At 42.3% G+C, this 19,344-nt stretch overlaps 1 protein-coding gene across 1 annotated transcript in view; it reads right to left on the bottom strand.

Moving 5' to 3' along the window:
• The window catches only part of PDGFD (platelet derived growth factor D), a 147,371-nt gene extending 128,743 nt beyond the window's left edge, over nucleotides 1-18,628 (bottom strand). Inside the window, exon 1 of the mRNA XM_075726489.1 lies at nucleotides 18,499-18,628. Coding sequence (XP_075582604.1) covers nucleotides 18,499-18,628 — 130 coding nt within the window. The remainder of the gene's footprint in view (nucleotides 1-18,498) is intronic.
• Nucleotides 18,629-19,344: the final 716 nt, after the last annotated feature.

Raw genomic sequence — 19,344 nt, 5'->3', positions numbered from 1 at the left:
CATCAGATAATCCATACTGGCTCTCACCATAGAGATTAAAAACCCTTAAGAAACCAATCTTTGCTGGTTCACAGCTCACAAAACAACTTACTGTCACTCAGAAAAGCATTTTAATAACTTAGCACCCAAACCCTAATTTATGTGTCCTCTCTGTTAGTTTTTAACCACTGTTAATATGCTGCCACAGCTTGTACAGCAGTATAGCATTCATGTGCTAAAACTCGACACCAGCATGCTAGTTCTGCATTCCAGAAGGGAACAGGAAACAAACCAACTTGGAACATCTGCCTATTAGCAAGGGTCAGTTTATCAATATGTAACATAAAATAAAATATTAGACAACAAAAGAAAACATCTTTTTGATTATAGATTTTTAAAATTCTATTTGGATTCATAGCCCTAGAAACATTCAGTTCATTTAATGATAGTTTCTATTCAATTTCATTCAGGGCCAAGTTCTGCACACTGGAAACAATGGTAACAATGTCATTATCTTCCAGGGCCTATGGTCAAATCCAGAAGTGTTTTAGCATTGCTCTAAACTTATTAAACCATTTGTCTCACATTAGATGCAATCAAATACCCTTTAGAAATATTCTAAATCAGGACTTCTACCACTTGAACTTTCACAAGTGAATTTATTGTGTAGATAAATCCTTACAAGACCTCTACAGAAACACCGGTTTTCAGTTAAATTGGGTTCCATCATCTATTCTCAAAGAGGGTCAAAGAAAGAATCCCATCTGAGCTTTTCTGTACTGTGTTATTTATACACCCTCTCACCTCTGCATTTATATTCACTAGCTCTTACATCATTTTTTGTGCAGTTTGTTTACCGAAATAAAAGATGCCTCACACCTGTAAGCCAAAGAAGCAAGACTTAAAGTCCCCACTGGACATGTCTGCATTTCCTCAGGTTTGGATTTTCAGTGTATCAGAATCTAAAGCTTTTCAAGATTAACTTTAAAAAGAAAACTGATTAATAATTATACCATTTAAACTACAAGTTACTTGTGGGCACAAAAGTCCAAGCTTGCAAATACTTTTTTTAACACCAGTGGTTGGAAGGAAATGATGTAAAGGGCTGCATAGGAATGTGCTGGGATCTTTTCTTGAAAAGGACGAAATGGTGCACACTGAGCTATGGTGTTTTATTTGTATTGTAAATGCAGTATGTGTGAACCAGTAACAGTATTTGGATGTCCAGAAAATACTCAGTTTCTAGTTGCAATTGTTTTGGATTCAGAGCCATTCCATAATGCTAAACAAACCTTATAGACTCATGGTGTTCCTACAGAGATATAAATCCCGGTGTAATATCCAAAATGTGATTTACCTCTCTACTTCTCCCATGCAGTCTGTGATCTCATAACACATATCTAGGATATGTGTTATGCATATGTTCTACTTTCAGACAGGAATTACACATTAACTACCTTACTGGCAAGTTAGATATACACACCTTATGTCCATTCTTAATGGCACAGAATCTCTCAGGACTCTTGCTTTCATTGACTTCTTCTGACTATTACAATTTTCAAGAAGAGATATTCCTTTTCTCTTCTTTTTCAAGAAGAGAAATTACCTACTTCCTATGACTCTGACTTTCTTCCTTTATGTATTTACATTCTACTATATGAAATACTCATAACTCTCTGACAAATAAAAATATGACTGGATAGGGATTTCTGAAAGCTCTCAATACTCTATTCCCATTGAAGTTACTGCTGGCTTTATCCCACGCTCCAGTGGGATGAGAGCTTGGCAGCAATTAGGCCTGATTCCATGTTGTAGTGCTTCCATAAATGGACTTCTAGGTATACACAAAATCTATTTTTCAATACTTCAGCACTCAATAACATCACCAGTGTGAATTTGCTCTATGCCTTTATTCCCATTTGTGAGCTTCGCTAATAACTATTAAACCTGTTGGCTAAATTGAGGATAAAAGCCTCAAAGGTATTATACTTCTGTTAGTTTTCTGAAGACAGGCAGGGAAACAGAGAGGAGAGAGACTGTATTAATGCCTCCCTGGGAGTAGGGAAGCAGCATGAGCCTCATCCTCATTGGTCTGCTGGCAATCCAGAGGGAGAACATTACTGTATGCCTTAACACTGGGAAGAGTTTCAAATGCAGCTCACATTTCACAGCACAGCCTACCAATGAGGTACAAAGCCTTAAGAGATCAGGTTGCATTACCTCTGCTGTCCAAAGAATTACATTTTATTTGAATTCAATATATTAAATAAAGTTTAGGCCTTAACACAGTAAAATTTAGACATTTTATATCTGCATTTAGATAGGTTTATTTTAAGCAAGAAAATACATTTTAAAACATTCTAAATACGTGTCGGATTATTTTTTCTTTGCTTTTACATCTGCTGATCAACAGGGGAAAACAGTATCTTACAATATGTGACTGGTATACAGCCATCTAACATCTCCCATTACGCAGTTTGAGGTGCTGGAAGACATGTAGAAGTCAGCGACCACATGCACTACAGCTACAGGGCCAGGGAGGAGATCTGCAGGCACAGGTCTCTCAGTCAGCATTATGTCTGGGTTCAGTCAGGATGCGGCAAGAGAGGGAGAAGGGAAAGAGGCTTCAGCTGAGCAGTGAGATGAACACAACTGCAAAGATTCAGAAAGTAGACAGGTAATGGGCTCAAAAAGTGCAGATTAATGTTTGCACTTACACGTTCATATAGCCAGCCCGCACCCAAAGGTATCTTCCTAGGAACGCTACCACAATAAGATTAATGATGTTCTTGGCAGTTTGGGAGTTGACATTCAACCAACCCCTTTTCCCCCTAGTGCTTCCAACTCTGCAGCAACCTCTGACTCAACTTTCATGACTGTGTACCTTCAACCAGGCGTTGCCGAGAGCTGCTTCCTTACAGGCAGTGATTTCAGTCCCTGCGAGAAAACTGTGACAAATTCATTCTCCATGAGTCAGAGCCTAGTGCCATTATGAGGTCTAAAACAGCTGGCAGGGGTGGTACATAATCTCAGTTGACCTGTGTACATATAAAAAATGCTACCCAAGATATTGCACAAATATGTGCTGGTCTAAGTCTATTTAATAACCGCCTGTGCTCCTGAAAAAAAAGGGAAGCCAAATCTAATCTTAAACCTGCTCTTATTCCAACAGCAGTGTAAAACTTCCACAAGCAGTGGTAGAGAATGTTATTCTTGAAGCTTACACTCCCAGAGTGACATACTGATATCACTTGCTAGTCAGAAATAACTAGTATAATGCCATTGTTCATCACTCTAAAGAAATCTTTAATCTCATCCTAAAGATGCAGCAATTTGAAGAGAGCAAGAAGACCCAACTCACATTTCTCAGACAGCGATAAAAACTGGAGTATTTTTAGGTACTTCTCTGAGCTTGCTATGCTCTGACCTAGTGGCCCCAGACTTGCTCTGTATTGAGTGCAAAAACAAGGCACATGCAGAAGGTAATTCATCCCACCTGAAGCCAGACATCTAAAACAAATGGGATGAATGGTTTTCTGCAAGTGCTTTTCTCTCCCCCTCAATTATAAGGGAAGCTTTAACAAATGCCCCATTTTTCAAACCACCAAAGTTTGGTAAAATGAACTTTTTTCTCTATCAGTTACATTTCTGCCTCATTTAAACACACAATAAGGTAGACTGAATCTAAATGTAAAAGAATCCCTTAAGCACAAGGCAAACAGTACGTACATACAGATGTACGTATGTACATATACACACACACTTTTCAAAGGCCTGCATCCAGGACCTGAGATAAAGAGACTGGTTTCATGATGTTTTCTGATCTACTGTGGAGTTGGGAAGACGGATTGATCCACATCTGAGATTTCAGCTGGGATTTAAAGCTACTAGTGGGAAACCTAGTTTTATATCTTTAATTTTAATCTGAGTTTTCATTTTTACTTTTCAGACTTCTTTGTTTCAAAAGAATATTTAAAGACACAAACAATAAGAACATATTAGTCTGTAAATAAATATAACTTAGCACAAGATCAGGTAATTCTTTCTGCTCCCCAGGAAGATTAACTACATCTAATAATATTCAAAGCTACTTTGTGTCACCATATATTTATTGCATATCCTGAATTTTATGATTTTTTTAAGATGTCAGAAAACATATTCATAATAAAGAAAATGATTGTTTTGACTGAGATTTGCATCAAGCTGCATTTGGATAGAAATAAAAATTCAATTAAAATGTGCATATTCCAGCATTTTAAATAGCTCTTAGTTAAATAAAATTACCTTAATTGTGTTGAAAGCATCAGAAAAATAAGTACCATAACATGTTTTGCATTCAAGTCTGACTTGGTAAATAAAGGAAATACTGCCTATTAATGAAGTCCCATTGTTCCTATTCACACAATAGCAGCCATATTTCTGAAATGATTCACGGGCTCCAAAATAAAATGAAGTGAAAATTTAAATCTTTTTGAAAGCACCTGTGCAGGTATGTTCCTATTTGTATTTTGTTTTTCTCTGCAATGATGACTTCATACACTTGTAGTTGTTTTTTACTTATGGACTGAAAGAGAAAACGAATCATTCTGTTTGTGTTCTGTTTGTTTTGTGGGTTTTGGTAAGCCAAAACTGATTTCTCAATTTTAAGTGAACTAAACAAAATGAAAAAAAGAATATTCACTGTACACTTCCAGGTAAATTGAAACCAAGAACAATGAAAGTTAAATTTCTGTACAGCAGCAATTGAAGTCTCAGATTTTGAAAAAAATGCCAATACCAGCATTCAATCTACTGTAAATATAGAAAATACAGGTATTTAATGAACTACATCCTACTGTGGTATGGTTGCAAAACTTGAGCCGACCTCAAGAGATAAAAATAGTTCTTCAATTCCATACATAATTAAGAAAACAGCAATATTTCATGTAGTAGAATTTGACAGCTCTCAATGAAACAGCATTTTACAGTTATCCAATACCACACGTTATATCTTGCAAAGTATTACATTTTGCTCACATCTTCAAATAAGCTGTCATGATTTCAAATGGGTTTCTTTTTCAAACTAGAAAGCATGCATTTTTGATTAAAAATGCTTTTCTTACACAACTGAGCCCTACATCTAAGAAAAAACTCCCTCAAAAACTAATCACATAGAAAAATTTGCAGATTTTATGAAGACTTCTGCAGAATAGTCTCCGAGCAAAGCAGCCCCACCAGCATTCAGTTTGCAATGCAATAGATGTAAGCAATACAAAAAGTAAATAGACCTTCACAATGCTATTAATTTCATCAAGATCATATGACATCAATTCTTCAAAACAACATAGGATTAGAAAGATTTGCATTGAAATATAGAACACGATTATAGATGAGAACAACACATTTATTACTGCAGTATAAAAGTTTTATGTCCAGACAGCTCCAAAACTGTAGAAGCAAAAAAGCGTGATCTGCTCTTCCATGTCTATCAGAACAATAAAAAGTCGTGTATAGAGTTTATATAGAAGATACGTAGGGCCTGTTAACAAAATTGTATCATTTGGACACATGAATTGGAGTTAGGTCCCACATAATCTGAGATGAGCATCAGCTTAGATCCCATGCATACAACCAGGGATAGTGGAACTAAATAAATTTATAACACTTTGCACTTACCGGAGAGAAATCCTAACTATAAGTGACACAGAAACCTTCTCACTGGCTGATAATGTCATTTGGTCCATAGCAGGGATTCTTTTCAAAGCAGACGCAAGTAGAAAAGGATTATTCTGAAATTATTCTGGCAGAAGAGCAGAAGGAAGGAAACACAAATGTTACAGCATAGAGGCTGCATATTATCTTTAGAATGCTCTATGGAAACACAGATAATTACACTAGAATCAAGTAATACTGCAAGGCATTTGATTACTTTTCCATAGATAGACTAGCTGCTACACACACAGATACATGCACACACAGAATCACACAGACCAGGCACCACTGTTTCTCTCTTAGAAAAAGAGGATGCAGGAAAAGGTTACAGAATATGGTTATGCTCTCAAAACTAGATCCTTGAGAGCACTGGAAACGAGAAACCTGTCCAAAGAAGCCACAAGACCTCCACTTAACACCCCCATCAGTGGCAGCATGAATGCAAGCCTGAACCACCTTTGCGGCAGAGGATTTCCGCACAGGGAGGGCAACCGAAGCTTCCTGAACTGTAGTTATTACATATGAGTTTTCAAGTTGCCAGAATAATCACAGGGAGAGACAGTAACCACTAGAGGATAACACAGCTTATAAAAGAATAACTCATAATTTACATGCTTAAAGTTAGATGGTATCAGCTGCTGCCCCAGTGTGTACTGAGTGATCATGATGGATTTATGAGACACAATGCTAGAAACTGTTTTCTCTCAAGATTCCTCAAGCATACAGTTCTTTGCATACAGAATGGTCTCCAGCTACCAGATCTAGAGGAAAGCACACATGAAGATGCTGCCCCTCAGGTTTTCTTCAATATTCCTTTCTTCCTGGCCAGCCACAGGGGAGAAAAGCCGTAATTGTTTTCTACATAGTTCAACCAGTTCTATTCCTTCTCTTCTATTCTCAAAGTCAAATATGAATCCATAGAGTATGAATCTAGTAATACCAGTTAATACTGGAAACAAGGACCTCACTCAAACTACAGTAGCATTAACAGCTTCATTACAGTTTGATTCCTCTCAGCAAAGATGTCTAAAAATGGTCAGATTAGATTCAGTGTAGTGCGGAAATTAGGTGCTAATTAAGTCATCTGAACACCAGATAGATTAGCATTTTATTTACCAGTCATTAGTAAGAGGTGAAGAGCAGCTGAAATCACACTACATTAATAAGGTCACAATTACAGTAAATTATTTTTGTACAAATTTGAGCACAATCACACAATATTTAAAACCACATTATTCCCAGTCTTGGGAGTAAGGTGAGGACAGGATCTACACCCAGCGTCCATCTTCTGCAGGAAGTGAAAATGGCACACATTGACACAAAATGACACAGAAGATATGCCTCACATGAGGTGCACATGGACTGGCTCTTCCATGCAGCTCAGTCAGGAATACAGAGACTGAACACATCATCTGTTTCTCTTAGCAAAAGCTGCAGTACCACATGGAGAAACTGCAAAAAGTCACATTTGGCAATATATCAGATTGTTTGCTGGGACAGGCTAAGCTGTGGCTTCTGTTCTTCAGGCAGAGGGGAGGAGGCAGGAGGGACCCCCATCCAGCACACACTGGAACAAGGCGATGCCCTTCCATGTCCATCAGCAAGACATGGAGCAGGTACTTCAGTAGTCAGCATCAGCCTCAGATGTCAGCATCGAGAAGTCAAAATTTACCAACTTTTTAACAGAAATGGTGCATATGTGCAGGAAAAAAAATGGGCACACCATGTGAAATCATTCAGCAATCATCACGGGTATGAACTCTTTCTCAGTATCCATCATAAGTAAGCACACTGTCTCTTGGATGTGGCATGTAGCTTTCTTACAGAAGTTCAGCTGTGGGAACTCCCTGGATTTCTTCTAGTCAGCTCTTTCAGCAGCTCACTCACGCTCTCTGAAAAGCTGTGCCAGCTGCTGCTGCACGGGTAAGAACCTCTGTCAAAACCAATTTACAGAACTGCCTGGATTCACACGCTGGCATCGGATCCTCTATTTTATCTGGTAATTCTAAGAAATTTTAAACTGGCAAAAGCTTCAAGCCAACAAAATAATGATAATACTGTGAAGTTCATGCTGGTTTGTCTCTTAAGTTTAGCCTTTGCTTTAGCCACAGTAAATGTAAAATAAAAATAAAAAATTGACACTACTGATTTATAATAAATAAGTAAAGGAAACGCTTGTCTCCTACCCACAGAAAGAGAAGGGAAGCAGAAGCCACATTAGGTGACCAGGCTGGCTATCCTCTCTAGAAAGAAACAAGGCAGCTCTGGGTATTTCTGTTCTGGTTTGGTCAATCAACTTTGAAGACCTTCTTGAAATGAAGTGCTAGAAATACACTGTCAAAACTACAACGATGTGTACTTAAATTTGCAATCACTTCATTGCAAAAGCATATATAGGAATACATTCTGTCTCTGTCTCTCTTCTGCTAAAAAAAACCCAGGTGACACTTTTTTTCCTTAATGGCTTGCCTAAGGTAAGCTGAAAAGCAGTCTGCCTGACAAGGCTTGACTTTAGGTCCCGTAAAAGTTAATGATGGCACAAAGCATAGCAGTGGCATCAGGGAACGGCATTGTCATTGTAAGGCTGTGGAGAGAAATCCTGAGACAAGATCCTTGTACAAAAATAAAAGGTAGCACCTGCAAGCCTTGAAAAATATCCTGCATGTATTGATAAAAAAGCCTTTAAAGTCATTCTTCAAAAAAATAAACTGAACTGACATATCAAGTCATCATGATTTCTTCTTCATGGCCTTCCTCTATTTCCTTATGCACTAGATGAAACCAACTCCAAGGAGCGTGCAAAGAAACAAAAACAGGATGACAGCTTTCCCTGTTTTGTTCTGGGGTTTCTTTGGATGGGAGACTGCTATTTAACTCCCACGCCACAGGAGTTATTTTCAGGCAAACACGTGAGAGCCAAGATATTTGATTTCTATGCAGGACATCACACTGTTGCTTTGTATGAGTCTCTGTTCGTCAAAAATGGTTGTCCACGCGCCCTGTTATTTTACCTCAGTATGTCACACAGCTCTGAGCCTGCAGAAACGATGGCAACTCTGAGCAGGAAAGTAGACAGGAGGTGGGACAGCACAGGCAGCAAAGCCACAGCATTTGAAGGATGGCTGCACCCTGGTAAGGATCTCCAGTCTTTGCCCACATGTAATGACTGCTATGAGTGGCACTTCTGCCTCTCCAAGCTGCCAGGGCTTGACCCCTACAGTGAAACAGAAGGTATTACCATATAGTGTTACTGTCCACAGAAAAATGTCATCAGATGCATGAGCACTGCCCAGTGAAGGCCTACTACATGTGCTGTGACCAGTTAGGGGACTGGGAAAAGAGCAGGCTGAACAGCCACACTGGCCCATTTCTCATCCTCCTCTGCTTGCCACTGTGGGAACAACACAGGTCCAGGACCAGTCCTCAGATGTGCACTAGAGCATGGCATGAGGTTCCTCTGTGGTGCAAACAAGTTGCTTTTCTGGAGTGATGCTTGTTTCCATGTTGACATCTGGCCAAGGGAATTACTCATGTCTTGAAGTCTGTTGGGAGGCAGGCTGTATGTATGGGGATGGCGATGTAACATCAAAACCTGGCTCTGCCATGCAGGTCTAAGGACAGACCCAAGACACCTCGGCATCACTCAAGGGTAATGCAAAGGTGGGGTTGTCTCTGCGTCCATTTCTCAGAGGCACCACTCAAGATACTCTCAGTGCACTGTGCAGTAAAAGTGGTGTGCACCATCAGAGAACTGACTTTGGAGGTGCTAATTACGTAAAAGCAGAACACATATATACTAGGAGCAGCCACATTGCTACTATATGATGCAAGAATTTTATCTCTTGCTTAGAAGAAGAGGTTAACTTTGGCTTCCACTTTCCAAGATCTAATGAACGATGGGAATCGGTGAGAAACGCATACCATGTCATTAAGCTCTCCTGGCTGACAAATGTTAATTAGAAACAAAAATAAAACCAGGTCTACCCAGGCAACTGTCCTCTGCCATTATGAGGATGGAAGGAGCAAAGAACATCTTTCCCTTTCTCACAACTACATAGCCACCCTACCAGAACAATGGCAATACATGCAGGCATGGGGGTTTGGGAGCCCCAGGTCACACCATATGGACAGCAGTGAAGCAAACCAGCATCCCCCTGTGCTGACTTCCAAACATTCAGCAACCTAACACAGCATCGTGAAGGCAACTTACAGCAGCAAGAGAACAGGCTTACAACCTGATCCAGGAAAAGAAAAAGTACCCTAACTTTGGGGCTTTCTATTGATTTCAAAGTAGCAATTCTCTGTAGGCTTCTGTGATAAGGTCTTAAACCCTTATACTGACATCTGGATGTGTTAGTGAAATCATTCCTATCAGTGTTTATCTCTGCTGAGACATTGGGATTAAGAAGCTCTGTTGGTCCATTTGCACACAGAATCTAAAGGCATTATTACCACCTACTTGCCATTTTCATGCAACACATCTGTCACTGGTTTGCTAAAGCAAAGGATTTATCTTTCAAGCAAATTCCTGGTTGAAGAATTAAGGGCACAATGGTACATAAAGGTTTCCAAATTCCAGAGTACTTCTGGTAATCAACATTCTGTGTAACTATTTTTATTCCTTCTCTCTAACCAGTCTGGGTCTCTGCTTTATCCTCAATCCACTTTTACTGTGAGTCACGTTAGATTAGAAATACAACTATGAGAACAATCTTCTGCAACTGATCCAAGAAGAAACAATAACAAAATCCCACCCATGTTACACTTGGAGCCTCTTTAAAACTAAAAAACAAACAGAAACAATGCAAGATATTGAAAAATACTGACAGGTTTCCTTAATCTCTTGTTTAGGAATGTAGTGCAGCTAAAGTCTATTGTAGCATACCCTGTGGATGACACAGAAGATTGTCAGTATAGGAGAAAACGCAGCTCGATACATTGAACCCATGAGGTTTTGCTCTGAACTTTTGCTACACAATCTGTGACTACATCAGTTACCCTGATTTGGGTTTTTTTTCAGTGCATGGACGCTAACAGAATACCTTAACTGTGAGTATTGTAAAGCTTAGCCCCTCGGTACAAGAAAGACATTGAGGTGCTGGAGCGTGTTCAGAGAAGGGCAACAAAGCTGGTGAAGGGTCTGGAGCACAGGCCTTATGAGGAGCGGCTGAGGGAACTGGGGTTGTTTAGCCTGGAGAAAAGGAGGCTGAGGGGAGACCTTATCGCTCTCTACAACTACCTGAAAGGAGGGTGTAGTGAGGTGGGCGTTGGTCTCTTCTCCCAAGTAACAAGCGATGGGACAAGAGGAAATGGCCTCAAGTTGCTCCAGGGGAGGTTTAGATTGGATATCAGGAAATACTTCTTCATTGAAAGTGTTCTCAAGCATTGGAACAGGCTGTCCAGGGAAATGGTTGAGTCCCCATCCCTGGAGGTATTTAAAAGACGTGCAGATGTGTTGTTTAAGGACATGGTTTAGTGGTGGACATGTCAGTCTTAGGTTTACGGTTGGACTTGATGATCTTAAAGGTCTTTTCCAACGTAAATGATTCCGTAATTCTATAACAAACTCATCACCGAATTCCTAAGCCTTTTCTTATATCCTGTATTAATTCATGTAAACTGTGAGCCAGACCCTGCTGCAGTAAGAGCTGATGGAATTTTTGTCATTGATTTCAGTGCAACAAAGAACAAGACAGCTACTTTTCAAGTTTTTCATGGACCTAATGTTTAATAAATATTTCTACAGAGCCTAACATCATCAAGTCACAATGCGCAGCAGGGCTAAAATACATTGGCAGGAAGTTTGTCCAGAAGGTAAGTGTGTCCTCCTGCACCATCTCCAAGTCTGCAGAGCTCTGACTGCCAAAGCAGAAATATGGGATCTTGGCCTTCGCAGCGTGGGACACAGATCAAAAAGGAAGCATGAAACGAAGATTACTCAAGTACAATAGGAAGCTTGAGATCATGTAGGATTTCTTCACTACCAAAAATATTAGAGCCAAACCCAAACTCCCAAAAGAAAATATAGCCAGTTTGACATTGTAAACAGGATATTTCCTTAGCTTTGTAAACAGGAAATTAATTTGAAACAAACTGCCAAGTAACCTAACACAATTCAGTATTTTAGCCAAGAGATCCTCACCAGAAGCAGTGATATAAGTGGTCTCTTTTATCCAAAATGTAGTATAATCAACCTCATAAATATAATAGCAGGATTTTTGGAGGCAATTCTTGAATACAGCTTTAATCAACTAACTAAAAGGAGCACTACTCAATTTTCCTGCATTAGCGGGCGAATTCTTACTACAGAGAACACCAATACAGAGCCTTCATGGTATTCCTTAGGACTCATTTAATATCCTAGTGTCAAATCCCTGCAGGTCCACAAAAGCCAGAGCAGGCAGGGGCAGACAGCCCTTCTCTAGGGTGGGGAACACGCTATGAACATTGAGAGTTAACTCAAGGTTTCTCAGCTGGATAGGCAAAACTGGATGTTGCTACATGAGGAATGGAGGAGGAAAGCAAGGAGAAAGGACACAACTGGGCCCAGAGCTGTGGGAGAACCAGACTTCATGATCCTGCTACTGCTCCCTATGGGAAAAGGGGTAAGAGTGGGAAAGAGGGAAAGCGGAACGGACAGGACGGGGAAGGCAACCACTGCTTCTGAGGTAGGATGTGTTCCACCCATCGCCACCCCTCCATCAGCTGCAGTAGATCCCGTTACAGAATGGTTGAGGCTGGAAGGAACCTCCGGAGGTGATCATTATTGCTCCGGAGGCAACAAGGAGATGGACATTTTGAAGTCATTTTGGCCTCTGATATTGCAGGCAGCTGCCTATTTCTCCTGTGTTCAGAGATAGTCCTGTAAGATATTTTATTTGCTGTTAAAGAGATCAGTCTGTAATTTGCTGCAGATACATTTTAATTTAAGCAAGACTATCCATATGAAAAGACTGGAGTATAAAACATCCAAACTTCTGCTGCACCTTTTGTATATATACTATTATTAGAGGTAAGAAATGAAAGCCATTCCCTCTCCTTCTAATTTACTGTTCCCCAAAGGAGTTTCTTGCTGTATAAATAACATTTTGCAGATCTGTTCCTTTTATGTAATATTTACACACAGTCTAAAAGAGAGCCAGAAATGTAATGTAGTGAATTTGTATATTATTTGTTGAAAGAATTTCTGCCTTCAATAATCCTCTTCCCTATAAATTCCTTTTTACTTAATAAAAATTTTAATAACATGTAAATTACTTTCAGAACTTCCACTCGCAACCTGGAAAACTGACAAACATTTTTAAACATAACTGTTGCTTTCAACCCAAATTCCATAAATCACATAGCTAACAATATCATGTAAAGAGGATCTTAACTACCTCGAAAAGTCAGGCTCAAGTATTTGTCTAACAGTTCATTGTTCAACTAGGACTTCAAAAAGTTACATTAAACCTGGGAGTTTCTTTTTAGTATTCTAAAAAATATTCCCTGGGTACAATATTTTTATGATTTTAATGCTAATTTGGAAACAATTATATTAAGTGTGTTTATTCTCATTTTCCTGCACTTGCGTCCTCTGATTTATGTATTATATATGTGCATATACAATATCCTACACTAGATAATATGTAAAAGATACAATATATATTTATTCTGTGTATACATGTACATATTATTCATGCCTATGATACATATGGGTTTTTTTTTATTTTAACAGAATATTTAACAAATTTTGCAAATACTTGTACTCTTGCTTCATCGTAAGATATAGTTAGTTTTACTCAGCATTGTCTCACTTACATGTAAGCTATTCCAGCTTTGTTATCGCACAATCCTGTAGGACTCAGCCCCTTGACTTTAATCGAATTATAAAGATGCTCAAAGTTAAGGACATGAAGAATGTTATTGCACTAATGATTCCCTGTGAGTTTCCTATTTATGCCTATTCCAAGGATGTTTTATAAAACACCACCTCTCTGTGGGATCACAATGAAAAAAAACATTATTTTAGAATTTTCAGCAGTGTTCAGTTTCCAAGAATCAAAGCAATAAAATTATCAAGTTTTCTCTGCAAGCCTTTTAAGAATTGGCTGGCCTAATTACATTTTATACAAATACATTTAAAAAAAAAAGAAACAAGAAGCGTTGAGAGACTGGCTGGAGAGTTTGTAAGTGAAGTGACTTCCACTATACGATATACATCTGCCTGATAAAATATGTTTCAAAGCTCCTTTGGAGACTTCCTCCATGCTGCTTGCTGCTGAGTCAGGCTTGGAATTCTCATGCAACATCCTTTGATGCTTCAGTCCAAACAGTTAATTATAAAGATAAGAGACATCATCAAAGTTAAACAATTGTAGACCAAAGTGCATTACTACAGGTAAACTACTAAGGTGGTTTTTTTTAAATCTGATGAAGCCTGAAATACACATTTTTTTTTTTTTTACAAAACCTAAAAAAACAATCAGGAAAATAAAGCTTATAAAAACAAATTTATTTTAGCTATTTTCCAGTTGACACAATTTTATGTTAGCAGAGTCCTTTAAAAAAACACATACGCAAGCCTAATATAAAAGAACTCAGTAAGTGCATTCCAAAACTGAGCTTCCTATACCACTAGTGATACAAGAGCCATTTCAGCGTGGTATGAAAAAAAACCCAATTATGTCTTTTCCCAAGAGCAGAAAGTTAACACCTATTTCGTGAGAGAATACTGCCCAAATCATCAGATGCTTTTCCTGGTGCTTAGGCACAGGCCAACACAGGGAAGGGGAGGGTAGAGTTAATGACCCACATCCCTTTGGACAGGCCATCAAAAAGCCAAAAGCTGTTGCCAGTTCCCCAGAATGGTAAAGTACAATTTATCTTTGTATTTTGGTGGTGCACAAGCAAACTCAAGTTTGGAAATTCCTGATTTTTTGTATTCAAAATGAAAACCATAAGAGCCCAGAAACTTATCTCAAGTCGTCTGATGTTATGGTTTCAAATATACATCAGAAGATACTAATTCTATGGCTTTCAGTTGTTTACATACTGAAATGATTTGACACTATGTTGCATGTTCTGCCTTTTCTTTCAACTTTGTATTTTAAAGTTTAAAATATGTATAGTGATGCTTAGTCTGAGCACACAGACTAGGCATACTTTCCTAGACTGAGCATTCACACAGATGTTTGTTCAGTAACAGCTAAGAACGAGCAACTGATGTTTCAGTTAGACACCATACGGTAAATACTACTCAGCACTTTTCATCTCCACTTTTCATCTCCAAGTACACATAAACAACCAAAATAGCAGAAACAAAACTTGCATACTGCAAAGTGGGAAACTGAGGCAAAGAGAACAATGGAAGCATCTGGAAGCCCTCTGTGTGTTATTCTGACAAACTTCAAAGGATTTAACAGGTAATGGCATTAATGAACACTTTAAGTAAATACCACTACATATCCTATAAATGTAACTGGCATCTCCAGACTACTTTAAAAATTGATTAGTGCTACACTGGACATCTGAGTCATCAATGCCTGTCCTTCCACTAGGACAAGAGGATGTCTTGTAAGCAGGTTATTTATATTCTTAGTAACTTCAGCAGGAAGTGCAGTCCGGTTAGGTTTGGTAGTCATTAAATAGCACTTTTCTGGTATGTGCTGCCCTTCATCTCATCTATAGATTTCTTCCCAGAGCAACCTCAGTCTTAAGTAGCAGCAATTACAAACAAGCCAACCTCTTCTAGCCTAAAAGAAGAAAGACAATCTCAAATCACGCACAGTGCAAAGGTTTGTGTTGGCCAGAAGCAAGACCAGGCCTCAATATTAAAGCTCTGTGTATGCAGTATCACCAGTTAATCCTGCTCAGAGGTAACAGAAAACTGGAATCCAAAGGATTGTTTTCTTTTTTACTAAAATGTGCAGGTGGTCTTGGACTTGCCAAGGTACAATATTTTTTTAAAGAGCTGAACAGACCTTGCTTCCCCTTCAGTATCTCTCTTAATTCCACAACATAATAATTATGATCATCAACCCAGGACATATTATTAAATTAGTTTTTATCCCTGCTGTGCGTTTTGAGAGAGACTGTTGGAACATATTACCCCCAGTGTATTGTGTGCTCTTAGATCCTATTCCCCATTATCATGTCTGCAAATATTTACAAAGCAAAAAATACTGTCTCACTCAGCAATGCAACCCACATGTCTTTAATGCTATTCCGTATCAGCGCTTCAGACCAAAACAAGACACAAACACCACTGAAAATTATGAAAGACAGAAATACTTCTAGTGGCCTACAGCCAACTATGGTCTAAACACTTTGCTTGTGAGCTCGTCACATGCATGCAACATTTGGAATACAGCTCATAACCTTTGGCTGCACAAATACAGACCTTTAGTCAACAAACTCAAGCAACAGTTTGGTTCATTTGAGTAAAATCAGGCCCATCAGCAGCTCATGTGCTTTAGACCATGTGACCTGATGTCCAGCTCCACCGGCCATACCAGAACATACCGTCCTTTGCAGAGAAAAAGCAAGAGAATTCCCAAGCACAAGGAGAGAGCAAGGCTGCAGCGTGGTAGGGGTCTGCATGCGGTCTTCCTAAAAATGTGTTACCTCCTCAGTACATGGATAACATCAGCTAAAGGACTGCAGAGATGTCTGACTTCGGCGTGGGTGTGTTTCAGCCTGCGTCTGTAGGCTGCAGGTCTGACTAGCATATGACCCAGGGAGGGTCACAGGCAGCATGTCACTTCATATAGATCTGTCGCTTTCAAACAGCCCCAGTACCAGTCCACCCCAGTACCCAGAAAGTTTGAGCCACTACAAGCTGTGGAAGGTAATTTTAAAGGTACAAAGATTAATCACAACATTAAATGACGACAACTAGGAAAAGAGGAATTAACTAATGATTTCACATAGGCTTGTTCTCTTCATCACTCCAAGAAGCAATTTCACCACAGGAAGACTTTTGTGGAGTAAAACACCCGTCACACTGCCAGTAAGCTGAAAACTTTATTTATATTCGGGGTTACTGATTTCTTCACTGACTCTACAGAGAAGATCAGAGTAAAACACATTCTGAAGTTCTAAGTAAATCACTGCAGTTTTCCATGAAAAAACCTTGTTTGGAGTTTGACTTGGGAGGAAGCTGGCTTAGCTTAGTTCAGAGATGGTCTCAGTTCTTCTATGAGTTTAAGATGGCAGGCTAACAAGTCATGAAGCTTAATACACTACACAATAGTTTTAAAGGATGAAACAGAAATAACGGATGGATGCTTTTATTACAAACACATACATTTATTCTTAGATTAAATCTGACTTCTGAGACAGAAGGAGCTGCAATTCTGTCTTGTTTCCAAACTCGCTACCTCAGTTCTAAGAAAAAGCCTTTTCACCTTCTCTATGCCTTCTTTCAGTCACTAGGAAAGGCATACTACTAAGTTCAATATGGCTCCAAAGTTGAAACAAAACTGTATACCCATTACACACATTGTATGCATGCTGAAAAATAAACACTGGCAAATACAGAGTACAATCTTGGAAACGGCTCAAGTGACCGGGTTTTTAAAAAGGGTTTATAAAATATATAAATTCTGGCAACTAAAAGACGTTAACTTGCAGAACTTAACTCTGTTCATTTTCAGGGAGAACATCTTACATTTTGCTCCGCAAGAAGGTACACTGCGACGTGCAAAAGCAGGTCCTCCTGCATGAAGTTGGAACGCAACAGGCTGTTCCCCAGTGAGAAGCTCATCATCCTTCCCAAACGAAAAGACCTGGTTTTCTTTATCTTTAATCACGAACAAGTGGATTCCAAAGGTGAATTTCAGTGGTGCTGTTTTTATGCAGCCTCCGCATTCATTCACCACGGGGCCGCAGCACATGGCTGACAGCTCGCTTGAGGCACTTGCGTTCCACGCAGCTGCACTGCAGACCCTCGACAGCTCCTCAGCTGTCGAGGATATCCTCTGCCGGCGGCTCGCAGCGGGAAACACGCCAGAGTTCAAACACTAAGACCGAAACCACCCTCCCTACCAGGCGGGCCGTGTCCGAAAGGCCGCAGCCGCCCTGCTTGGTGCTCGCCATCACTGGGCTCCCCGCTGCGGCCGGCGCAGGGGCCGAGGCCAGTCCTCGCGGGGCACTGCGGAGCCCTGGGGCCAGACCCTCCCGCCAAGGCAGCCCTCCGCTGGGAGCCCGGCACCCCGAGGGCCGCTACGGGAGCCACACGGGCCGAAAGGCCGCAGCGGGGCCTGGAGAGGGGCCGCGCTCCCGCCGAGCTCCCCTCAGGCGACGGCGGCGCCGCCCGCGCCCCGCCCTGAGGCCCAAGGGCCGCTGCCCGCGTGCCCGCCTCGCCCGCCCCACACGGCCCCAGCGGGGCCCCGGCGTCGGCACACGGGGGGACACACGGACCGGGGGGACACACGGACGGCGGGGACACACGGACCGGGGGGACACACGGACCGGGGGGACACACGGACCGGGGGTGCCGAGGGGCGCCGGGCGGGGCCCTCCGCGGCAGCCGGGGCCGGGCGAGGTGCCGCCCGCAGGCCGGAGGGGACGGGGAAGCCTTGCGACCGCCCGGAGGAGCAGCCGCCGGGCAGAGCCGCCCCCTCCGCCCGCAGCTCCCTCCCGCCACCTGGCCGCACGCCGCCGGGCTGACCCCCGCCGGCCTCCGGGGACCGGCTGCCGCGCCCCGGCTGACCCCGCCGGCCTCTGGGGACGTGGCTCCCCCGCTCCCGGGGAAGGGGGGGCGGCAGTCCCCGGGGCGCGCTCCGGGCTCGGGGCTTCCTCTGCAAATGCAGCCCTTGGGAATAAAGAAGACAGAGGGACACTTACCATCTCGCCTGATATTCGAGGACCGCAAGGCTTTTATAGATCCGCCCTGGGCTGGGGCAGTGGTGCCCTGACGGCTGCAAAAGTTCGCACAGACGACAGCGTAGAGGAGGAGGAGGATGAGCAGTTGCATTGGGATCCGCTGTGAACGGGACCGTGTCTCTGCAAAGAAAGCCGGCTCTCCCCACCAAGGGTGCTTCCCTCGCTCGTGTCCTCTCCCCTCTCCCGGCCTTTGTGTTTGTTGTTGTTGCGGGTTGCTTGACTGTTTGGGGGAGTTGCATGCAGAGGGAAAAAAAAGGCACAAACCCTCTCCAAAACCAAAAAAAAACCCACACCACCCGAAAGAGCAGTCGCAGTTACTCTCCCAGCTGCCCCCAAACTTCCTGCACGCCGAACTTTCTGCTGCGCCTCTGGGGCCGGCCAAACGCGGCAAAGGTGAGAAAGCCCCGGGCTGGGTCGGGCCGGCCGGCCGCCCCCGCCCCTCGGCCGGCAGCGCCGTGCCCCGCGTCGCAGGCGGGGGGCTGCCGCTGCCGCAGCCGCGCCGCTCGCTCCGCTCGGCAGGAGCCGCCGCTGGCGTCTGGAGCGGCGGGAGCGCCCCGCGCTCCGCGGCGGGGCCGGGGGGAGAGGCGGCCCGGGGAAGGGGCGGCCCGGCGGGGAGGCAGGCAGGCAGGGAGGGAGGCGGGCGGCAGCGGCCGGCGGGGGGAGGCAGGGAGCCGTGCCCGCGCCCTCCCTCAGCTGCCGGCCGCGCCGTCTGCAGCCCGGGCAGGAGGGGTGGTGCGAGGGGGGCCGGCCCCGCGGCGGCGGGAGCCTGCCCAGCCGGGAGCGCGGGGCTCCGGCGGGAGGGCCCGG

Source organism: Pelecanus crispus, chromosome 1 (genome assembly GCF_030463565.1).
Source record: "Pelecanus crispus isolate bPelCri1 chromosome 1, bPelCri1.pri, whole genome shotgun sequence".
NCBI classification, from domain to species: Eukaryota; Metazoa; Chordata; class Aves; order Pelecaniformes; family Pelecanidae; genus Pelecanus; species Pelecanus crispus.
The sequence above is the reverse complement of the archived record's forward strand: the minus strand, read 5'-3'. Positions and strand labels throughout refer to the sequence as shown.